At 44.6% G+C, this 10,997-nt stretch overlaps 1 protein-coding gene across 1 annotated transcript; it reads right to left on the bottom strand.

Annotated features, from left to right (window-relative positions):
• Positions 1-5,426: 5,426 nt before the first annotated feature.
• On the bottom strand, positions 5,427-10,602 carry LOC119415378. Its single transcript, XM_037682509.1, has 3 exons — positions 10,468-10,602; positions 9,272-9,447; positions 5,427-6,498 (listed from the first exon to the last, which is right to left on the bottom strand). The coding sequence occupies exons 1-3, from the start codon at positions 10,553-10,555 to the stop codon at positions 5,617-5,619; spliced, it is 1,146 nt and encodes a 381-aa protein (XP_037538437.1). The 5' UTR covers positions 10,556-10,602; the 3' UTR covers positions 5,427-5,616.
• Between the last annotated feature and the right edge of the window lie 395 nt (positions 10,603-10,997).

Raw genomic sequence — 10,997 nt, 5'->3', positions numbered from 1 at the left:
GTATTCCCTCAAGGTAAAGGAAACACGTTTTCCTTTTATGGGAGTCAATTTATTTAAGTGGCCAATAGGCGCTCCAGCACGGGGAATTTTATTTCTAACTACCCCCTCAAATCTTTATCCCTTTATGGTAAAAAAACCCCACAACATCTCTGCCTGGAGTGCTGCATTTTGTTTTTCCACAACAACAAAACCATTTGCTTATGATTTTAGAAGTGAAATAGAAAAGAAGCTCCTAGAACGTGATTCAGTGCAATATAAATAACCCGTTGAGGTCCGGTTGGGTTTGAAGGCAGCTGCTCTGTGACACAGACGAGGGAATAGAGGTGCTGAGAGTTGAGGACAGCAGGTGGAAGGGCAGGAAATAAAACCCATTAAAGACAGACCTAATGGACGCCGTTAAGAAGGCGTTGACGGGACAAAAAGACGAGACGATCCGTCCCCACACCACTCAGAAGTTTCTGAGCCGCAAAATAAAAACAGGAGATGTTTTATTATAAGTTCACCACAGAAGTCACCTCAGGCCACAGGACGAAAGAGAAAAGAGCAAATGATTTTTAAAAAACTGTTCAGTCCACTTACAGCTCTTCTGGGAGGACTCCAAGCAGCGTGTCTCCAAGGTCTCCTCCCAGTTGGACATGCCCGAAGCACCCAGGGAGCATCCTTACCAGAGTTCATGACCAGAGGTGAGGGGAGGAACGTAGACTGACCTGTAAACGGAGAGCTTTGTCTTACAGCTCAGCTCCCTCTTCACCACAACGGACCGGCACAGAGTCCACAATACTGCAGAAGCTGCACCAATCTGTCTGTCAATCTCACGCTCCGTTCTTCTCTCACTCGTGAACAAAACCCAGAGATACTTGAACTCATCCACTTGAGGCAGAACCTCACCCTCGACCTGAAGAGAACAATCCACCCTTTTCTCTTGGCAGCAGAACTAAAGGAGAGCTAAATCAAAAATAATAACAGAAATAAATAAATCTATGTCTCCTTAATAGCAGGAGTGGTGGCCTAGAGTGGGTCTGGTAAAACACATCCTGATGAAAAATACGACTACTAAGGATTTGTTTTTTCTCGCTGCTCCGTCTTCAGGAGTCGCCACAGTGAACTAAAGGTCTCATGAAGACGTGGTGATTGATTTTACACCAGATGTCCTTCCTGACACGACCACACACACCGAGCTACCACCGCCTCTGTGAGGAGCAGAGAGCTGCATCTAGGGGCCCGGGGGAGCAGATGGTGGAGGTTAAGAGCCTTGCTCAAGGGCCCAGAGTGGGGCAGATGAGGGTGGAGGCAGGTGCTTCACCTTTTCCACCCACATTTGATATCTGTCCAGGGAGGCGAACTGGTGACTTTCCGATCGCAGGTTTGCTCTCTACCTCCATTTACTGATTCTCTCACATGTATACAGGAAGTTATTATAAAATAATGTATAATCCTTATCCAATATTCCTACTTTGACTAGTTAAATTGTATTTTCAGACAGATCATTGGAATAATGACCAACAAATATCTATAAAGATATTTTGGATGTCAATGAATTTGGTGGGATGTTATTTGATTAAAAAATAAATAAATAAAACAGGTGAAATAGAAACGACAAGTAACAACTAGAAAGTTCCTGGAACACTTTGACGGTACTGCTGGTGGCCACTTTAAAATGTAGATGACAAAATTTCCAGTTTTGATCTATAATGTGTATCTTCGATGTGGAGGAAGGAAGAGTTTGATGACTTTCTGAGTTTTGTTCATGGAGCTCTTCCCTCCAGGTCATGTGACCTCACGGTGTCAGTTAGAGGCTGTGAAGAGTTCTGTCAGTGACTGTCAAAGAGAAAAATTTCATGTTTGGTGTGAAACTATGTCATGTAGGTGGTTCAGGCATCTGGTAAGGATGCTCCCTGTGCACCTCCCTAGGGAGATGCTTTGGGCATGTCCGACTGGAAGGAGAGTTGGCCTGAGAACACCTTGAGGTCCTCCCAGAAGAGCTGGAAGTGGAAAGAGGTGTCTGGACCTCCCAGCTCAGGCTGCTGCCCCGAGACCCAACAATGGAAAAAGTGGATGATGGATGGATGGACGGACGGACGGACGGACGGACGGACGGATGGATGGATGGACATTCAAGTGTCCGGCTTGTGAAACTATACTCTAGGCCGTGCACATTATTTAGCTTCCAACCTCCACCACTTTGTACCAACCTTGGCGAGCTTTACCCTCAAACAATTTAATCTTCTAGAACAGTCCTTTTTCAAAGGGCGGGGCGTAACTCCCCCTTTTTTAAGCGCAGATGTTTAAAACGTGAAAATGTGTTTATTTGCTCCTTGAGGGTACTTACTCTTCCACACTATGAAAAGCCCTGTTGTAGAGTACATCTAACAGGAGGACCACATACAGCACAGTATCTGCCCGTTGACCAACTATCCATCATCCATCACCTTCAGCTTGTTCTGGGCTCGGGTCTCGTGCTGAACACAGAGTGGCTGAGCGGCAGTTGATGATTTCACAAATCAGACAAGTTCTTTTGTTTATCCCAGAGGTTGAATTCATGATGACAGTTTTTATTAATTATTTGGTTTAATCTGGTTTCACTCAGAGAGTTTAAGTGGGCCATCACACATTCATAGCCCTTGGCCTTAGCAGTGGTGAAGCACAGGGCTGTGTGTTGAGCCCCCTGCTTTATGCTCTACGCACGACTGCATCTCTGCCCACCACAGTAGCACCACTGTCAAGGTTTTAGAGGACATCAGTGGTGGGGTTCATCTGTAGGGTGGTTGAGTCCTCCTACAGGGACAAGGTGGAGCAACTGGCAGCGCGGTGTAGAGCCCAATATACTCCTCCACACTTTAAAGACCAAGGAGCTGATTATCACCTACAGGAAGAAAACAGAGGTCCCACTGAGGGACTGGGTGGAGAAGGTGACAGATTTTATTTCCTGCAAGGACCTGACCTGGAGAGGGATACCTCTGAGATTCTGAAAAAGGCCCAGCGGAGACTGCACTTCCTGAGTGCTCAGGAGAAATGTGTCCCCCAGAAACTGTTGTTCTTTTATTAATGTTCCATAAAGAGCATCCTAGCGTATCATTTCACCATGTGGTGTTTCAGCTGCACAGTGGCTCAGTGGCATCAATACAGCCCAGAAGACCGTGAGCTGCCCTTTCCTTGGAAGAACACGGATTCCACTGTTCCACTAGAACACGGATTCCACTGTTCCACTGCTCAGGACATCAGGTGAGGACACGCCTCACCCTGGACAAGGTCCATTTGAACAGTTCCCATCAGGAAAAAGGTCCCCATCAATAAAACAAGAACCAATTTATACGTTTTTATCTGACAGTAATTACGAAGCCCAACAGAACTGAGAGTAGAACCCGAGCTGCAGTTTGAACAGAACGTGGCGTCTGTGCTTGTTCAGTATTTTAATTTGCTTTGAAATCAAAGTTACTGTTTTATAGTTATTTTATTTGATTTTCAGAACGTTTTGTGAATTTGATTTTGTGAGTGATGCATGAACTCACAGCTGTTTTATAATTTAAATGTACAGGTGATATGACTGTTAATATAAATTTTTAGCAATTACATGATATACAGTATAACTTTCAATTAAAAGTCCTAGAAAGTAAATAATTTTACATTTTCCCAACTTTCCTGTCTTGATGTTTTGTAACTAAGATTTTTAATATAACCACACCACCATCCCTGTTATATTAGTTACATAATGTTTTCAAATCATATATTTGACTAATAAGAGAAATTTGTGTTTTGGAGCACAGAATGAAGAAAGTGGAAATAAATGTTATTTCTGAAACGCAAGCTAAAAAGGATGAACGGTTAATTATTGTAAATAATAACTTAAATAAAAAACTGCTGTATTTGTAGGCGGTAGGGAATAAAAGCAAATAAACATCTGTAAATGAAACCTCAGTGATGAGTGCGCACGTGTGTGGTGTTTTATTGGAGACGTGCAGTGGGACAACGTTCATGAGATTAATGAGCAAATCTGATGCTCGCTGGGATTAACCTGTCAAAATAAAGGTTGAATGATGCAAACAGGAAGAGGAAAATGAAAACGAGCACAAACTCAACCTGTGGGAAATCCTTCTGATGTCGGGCTTTAGGACGTAAAACAGCCTTAATGTTACTGGGATTAGTTAAAACCATGACCACAGGTTCCAGTCTGTTACAGGTGATGGAGCGAGTTTGACGAACCGTTTTTCGTGACGCTTCAACGTGTCTGCTGCTTCCTTACACGGAGAGCTTCACTCGCTGGCTCCTCCGAGTGCAGGTTCCTGTCAGGGCCGAGACGACGCTGCTGCGATTTGAAGCTACACTGTAAATAAACTGAAGTTTTCTGGGTCAGAAAACAGTTTTCATATCCATTTCCAGGAGTTTCCCCCCGAACACTCAGAGCCTCAGATGGTTTCTGTCATGAGGAGGTGTCCAGAGCTTAATCTGAGCCGGATCTCGCCGGAACAGGATCTGGGAACGCTCTTATTTTGACAGGGTGTGTTTCAGTAACTCTTTGCTTGGATCTGGTAACTCTCAGGCTTAATAATAATAGTAATGAACAAATTCGACTGCCTTGAATGAATAAAACTTATATTGGATATGTAATCTGAAATTATGACATAAAAACGAATTAATGACATCAGAGGAAGCATTTCTGCTTCTACCCTTAAAAAAATCTCCACCCCTAGAAGTTCAGTCATGGGCAATTTAATTACAAACACAAATATAATTAAACAGCACAACTAAACTGCAAATCGGTTTTACAGCTTAAGTGAGTCGTTAATAAAATGTTGATTATTTATTAAAAATACAGGAGAAATGTTTGCTGGGTAATCACGTTACGTTCGTCACGTATCAAAACTACGGCGCCAATTTGTCAAAATAACAGCGATCAAAATGTCGACAATACAGTTCAATTTAGTTTCATTTAAAAAATACATCTTCTCATGGAACAACTACACAAGTGAGCACTGAAGCGCAGGAAGGCGGTTGCCATGGAGATTGTACTGGTCAACTTCTGGTTGCTCTTAAAAATAGTTATTGAATCAAGTGTTTTCAAATGTAGCGGTAGGTAAACGTAGATGTTTAACCCGTTAAAACACACCAGAATGCAGGAAATGGCATCTAATTTATTCAAAATTTCATGGGGGCAGGACCCCAGGCACCCCCCCCCCCCCCCAGGCCATTTGTGTTCTGGCATCGTCTGAATTACAAATGAAGCACTGGAGGTGTCGGATGTACATCCCTGGAATTACAAAAAGTAAAAACGTTCAAAATTTAAGTGCCAAGAGTTCTGAGTCCCACAAGAAACTTGAGAAGCCAAAGCTTGGAGACACTTTGGAGACTCCCTCAGGAATGTAGCTCACCAGCTAGTCTCCAACAGTCACATCCCAGTGAGATACCAGTAACAGCTTTCACTACAGGGGAAATCACAGCTTTACCACATCCACAGATCTGCAAAACACGAACAATAAAAAAACACATCAAAATCCTGTTACCACTCAAAACAAAAAGAAACTAATTAAATCCAGAACACCAGCGTACAGGAAGGTCCACCTGCTTCCTGCTCTTTGGAAAATATACAAGTGAAGACTGAAGAAAGCTGGAGGCACCGGGTCAGGTCCACGCCACCTTGCGTGAGATTGCTTGTTTGAAGCACTGGGGGTCCACGTTGCCTCGGGGCCTCAGAGCTTTCTCCAGGCTCACCAAGACATTTTGGTGACACTCTTTGATGTTGACGGGGTACTTGGCTCTCAGCAGCTCATAAGCAGTGATTAGCTTCATGTTTTGTTTCACCATCAGATACTGGATGATACATGTTGGTGCCAGAGAAAAACCATCCCGGCAGTGAATGAGAACACGCTTCCTCTTCTCTGTGGAGGCATTAATGCACTCGTTGATGTCCTCAAAACAGCAGTCCTTGAGCGTTGGTCTGTCCCCCGTGTTGTCCGGCATGTCTCCAATGTCCACCTTAAGCCGGGACCAGCTGTGCCGAGCACCACGTGAGCATGTGCAGGGTATGAGACTGAGGGAGAGCCGCGTTTCTCCTGGCACGCTGCTCATGTCAATGATGCTGTCAATGTTGTTGCGGCACAGAGTACGCCCGTTGTACGCAGCATTCAAATTACCCACGTAGATGTAATCCGTCACTTTGGAAATGACAGGATCGGAGTACTGGAAATGTTCAAGGCTACTGGGTTTGAGGTCTGGTGCATCGAGGACTCTGAGTCCAGTTGGCACGGTGACAGCTCTCCTACCATAATTGCGCAGTTTCTTAGAGCCTGAGCGAGTCAGGGGGGTCGAGTCAGACTCTGAGCTGCTGTTCCAAGGTGGGGAGAAGAGTGAGAAGCGGTTGGACATCTTGCTTTTGTGGAGGATCTCTACAGGGCTGGGCAGGCTGGAGCTGCCGTTTGTGGTCGAGGCCGAGACGCAGAACAGGGACGCTCGCTCGAGAGATCCGGTGCTGCTGGCAGCTCCCGCACTGTGAGCCTGCTCCATCTGCAACAAAAACATGTTTTCAGAATAATTACACAGTCCAGTCCACGTGTAACAGTTCCTACATTAGTTTTACCAGTAAGGCTGTGTCCAAATGTCTGGTTTTTACTGGGCTATTTACCAGTTTGAACTAATTAGCATCAGTTAAACTAGGGAGCACAAGCCAGTGCATCTCTTGTGCTGGTCCCAAGCCCGGGTAAATGGTTGTATCAGGAATGGCATCCGACGGAAAACACTTTGCCAAAACTATAATGAGAGTTCATCAAAGCGAAACCGCACCGGATCGGTCGAGGCCCGGGTTAACGACGACCGCCACCGGTGCGTTTGACAAACAGGGTGCCGGAGGAAATTGTGCTACTGTTGGTCAAAGATCACGAGGAGGGAAACGTGCAAAAAGACAGAGAGGAGAAATATGGATGCAGTTAGACATGGAGGTAGATGGAGTGAGGACAGCGTGAGCTGGAGGAGGACTCGCTGTGGAGACTCCTGACGAGGGAAAAGCTGAAAGAAGAAGAATTAGCATCAGCTGCTGAAGACAAAACACCAGCTTCGTTGTGTCGCAGTTGTGGAAGAACACGTGCACTCCCGTTCGAGAGAACTTTGACAAACTTTCCATTTTGATATTCACTTTTGATATACACTTCCAGAACCAGTTTCACCTTTTCTGTTGTTTATCAGCTATTTATAAGTAAAATGTTGTAACTACTGTGTACTGTGGGTACAATAAGGATGTTTTATTGGCTGAATTCTCATTTAAAAAATTGTTGTCAAAAAGGGGTTTATTGTGGCAAAATAAATGTAAAAATTCCATCCATCCATTTTCTTCCTCTTATCCGGGGTCGGGTCGCGGGGGTAGCAGCCTAAGTAGGGAGGCCCAGACTTCCCTCTCCCCAGCCACTTGGTCCAGCTCTTCCAGGGGAATCCCGAGGCGTTCCCAGGCCAGCAGAGAAACATAGTCCCTCCAGTGTGTCCTGGGTCTTCCTCTGTGTCTCCTTCCGGTGGGACGTGTCCGGAACACCTCACCAGGGAGGCGTCCAGAAGGCATCCTAACCAGATGCCCGAGCCACCTCAACTGGCTCCTCTCGACGTGGAGAAGCAGCGGCTCTACTCCGAGTCCCTCCCGGATGATCGAGCTTCTCACCCTGTCTCTAAGGGAGAGCCCAGACACCCTGCGGAGAAAACTCATTTCGGCCGCTTGTATCCGAGATCTCATTCTTTCGGTCACAACCCAAAGCTCGTGACCATAGATGAGGGTGGGAACGTAGATCGATCGGTAAATTGAGAGCTTCACCTTTTGACTCAGCTCTCTCTTCACCACGACAGACCGGTACAGCACCTGCTTCACTGCTGACGCTGCACCTATCCGCCTATCGATCTCAATGTAAAAATTTCAAAAACAAATTGTTTGTTATTTTATAAAGATTAATTAAATCAGTACGAACAGATTGGATCATTTGTTTGGGCCGAGAACATGGCAGTTCGACTCCCCGCCACATGTCGTGATGTCCCTGTGCAAGACATGAATCTCTAACTGTCCACGGGCACTTCCATAGCTGCTGGCAGATCTCACGTGTGATGGCTCAAAAGCAGAGAACTAATTTTGTCCTTGAACGATGACAACACTTTCTTCTTCTTAATTAGAGCCGAGTACCGAACGTCGGTTCTTTTATGGTACCGACCGAACTGCTTGGGTCAGATCTTCCTGCTGTAACCTGGGCTCAGACCTGCAGCCTTGAGATTATGAGACGAGGCCAGCCTGGAGGCTTCACTACCAACAGGAAAACACAAAAGCGCCAGACAGGAAATAACCAAAATGCATGTTGACAACAACAAAAGTTTTTGGGACTTATGAGAAAATAAGTGGACTGCTCTGGATTCAGTCACATCAGCTGTTTTTGGATTATTGACCCTCTGATCACAGGCCCACCCTCTTTAACCTCTGTACCACCATGATGCTGATTTATTACCCATCAGCTGCTTTATTCATATCCATCTGCTCACAACAGACTCATGTTCAGGCTGCTGTTTAATACACTGTATTATATTACATTATTATCGTTTAGCTTACATCTTAGATCCTTGTACACGTTTTTTTTGTTTTTTAAAGTTTACATTTTTGCTATTTTGGGTGTAACTGGGACCTTGAGTACACAATTTTGTTCCACCTCATGTACCACACGTACATGTACCCTCACTATCCATCCTTCGGTTCAGTCTTATACTGTCAAAAAAGGTACTACACTCAAAACAAATTAACCAACATTTCTTCTTAAATTTGACAATAATTACTAATTATTGTCAAATTTCAAACAATATTATCTTTTATCGTAATAATTTCTGAGACAATTAATCGCCCAGCAGAATGTGTTATCGTGACAGGCCTAATGAGTATGAAGCTTCATTAAATTATCTTGAGCGGATCAGAAGTCGAGTCAGATTTATTTATAGAGCACATTTAAAACAGAAACTGTTACCAAAGTGTTGAACAAAATATCACAACATCAAATAAAAAGTAACAAGATACATTTACAGCACATGGAATAAAAATATGAAACAGAAAACATAATTAGAAACAATGGAATACTAAATCAGATCTGATGACCTTGTGCTAAATAGGAATAATAACTAAAAGCATAAACAGAATCAGCATCAATGAAAAACTAGATCTATGGGCCAGACATAAAGAAGTTGACGAACAGAAACTTTACAGTAATACGCCTCGCCTTTGAAGGGCGGATAAAAACAAAGACAACAACTGATGAGTGTTTTAATTTACCTGAGCTTTAAGGTTGTTTTTCCATTCCTGTGTCTCCAGGGCTTTGAACCGGCCACTGCTGTCGGAGGACACCGACACACACAGGGGCCGGTGAAGTCTGGGACGTAGCTGGGGGGTGAGGGCCACAGGGACCGACCTGTTCTCACTCTTACTCATCATTAGATGTGGAAGGGAACCTGAAATATACACGAAGGACAACCATAAGGATAACTTGGTGTCAGCATTTCCCACTCCCCTCAGCCAAGATTAAAGACCAACATCTTGCAAGTCTGATGTAAACTTCTACTTAAGTAATCAAAGTTCATTTATGTGGCACATTTCATAAAAGTATCACAAAGAGACCTATAAAAAGTACAACCGTATACATAATAATTATACAATACACAACCATTTAGACACATACACATCCATTATCTTTACTCGCTTCTTCCTTTTTGGGTCACGGAGTCACTGGTGCCCATGTCCAGCAATCACTGTGTGAAGGGCGGGGGACACCCTGGACAGGTCTACAGTCCATCACAGGGACACATGAGGCAAACAACCATTCTCTCTCTCAACATTGGAACAGTTTGAGTCACCATCAGTCTAACATGTATGTTTTTGGTCTTTGGGAGGAAACTGGAGTACCTGGAGAAAACCCACGCAGCACGGAGAGAACATGCAAACTCCACCCAGAAGGGCACCTGGCTGGGATTTGAACCAGGGCAACCTGCTCACTGAGAGGCAGCAGCTCTACCCACTGTTCCACCGTGCTATACAGTATATATTTTTATATACTGTAGTAGAAATAATTTTGGCCCCAATATTGAGCCTTGTGGAACACCACATGCTGTTCTTCTTAACTTAGATTCTGTAATATTGTTTGTACATTTTGAGACCTACTGTTCACATATGTTTAACCAACACCTCTTCTTCCAAGTTGCTCACATTTCTTCAGACTTCACAGATGTCAGTCAACTGAACCAACAACGATCACTGTGTCATATTATTATTATTATTATTATTTGCAAATACGTTTTCAGGGACGTTATTTCTTATTTTTGTGGTCACTGCATGCTACTTTCTATTTTTATCAAGAGGAACCTCTGAAAACGCACGAACTCCTTCCAGTGACCGGATCCTTTCAGATGTTCGTGGGAGCTGGTGGACGCTGGAACAGGGGGAGTACCGTTAGCTTGAATTAAACCTCGTCTTACCGACGCCTCCATCGTGTTTGCTGAGCTCGGCCGGGTCCAGATGATCCTGAGCAGACACCGTCTTGGTCCACCCGTCCTCAGGGTGCATGCTTAAGGCTCGGGCGGCCCGTCATCCGGCAGGCCGAACATCCCTTCAGCTCCATCGGACACACGGCGGCAGCTAGCAGCTAGCCAGCAGCTAGGCTAACGGCGGTCATAAAGTCCAGAAGGACGGGCCGCTAAGGCACGACCGAACCGAACCAGCTGCAGCAATGACGGCTAATGTCACCGGTGAAGCGGCTGGACGTTAAACTAACTGCTGCTGGTTAGCGACGTACCGACAGATGCAGCTCCGAGAACAGCATCAACACAAGCTAACTAACCAGTGTTGCCAGATCTCGCGATAGAAACACGCAACCAGCTCTATGAAAACAATCCCCCCAAAAAGCCCAACTGGCAACCCACCACATTGTTTAAAACAGAGGCCGTTTTTAAACAGTATAATGATGTAAAATAAAATCAGTTTCTGCTTGTACAATTTCTAAAGCTTA

Source organism: Nematolebias whitei, chromosome 10, assembly GCF_014905685.2.
Source record: "Nematolebias whitei isolate Nwh7 chromosome 10, NemWhi1, whole genome shotgun sequence".
Classification (NCBI taxonomy): Eukaryota; Metazoa; Chordata; class Actinopteri; order Cyprinodontiformes; family Rivulidae; genus Nematolebias; species Nematolebias whitei.
Note: the sequence above shows the minus strand (reverse complement) of the source record. Positions and strands in the feature narration are given on the sequence as shown.

What these genes read in the sequence shown, in the direction of transcription:
- LOC119415378 (XM_037682509.1), bottom strand. Translation starts at nt 10,555, where the DNA reads ATGCACCCTGAGGACGGGTGGACCAAGACGGTGTCTGCTCAGGATCAT. An exon ending in CAAACACGATGGAGGCGTCG is followed by an intron (nt 9,448 to 10,467) that starts GTAAGACGAGGT and finishes TGTATATTTCAG; the next exon opens with GTTCCCTTCCACATCTAATG. An exon ending in AAAACAACCTTAAAGCTCAG is followed by an intron (nt 6,499 to 9,271) that starts GTAAATTAAAAC and finishes TTTTTGTTGCAG; the next exon opens with ATGGAGCAGGCTCACAGTGC.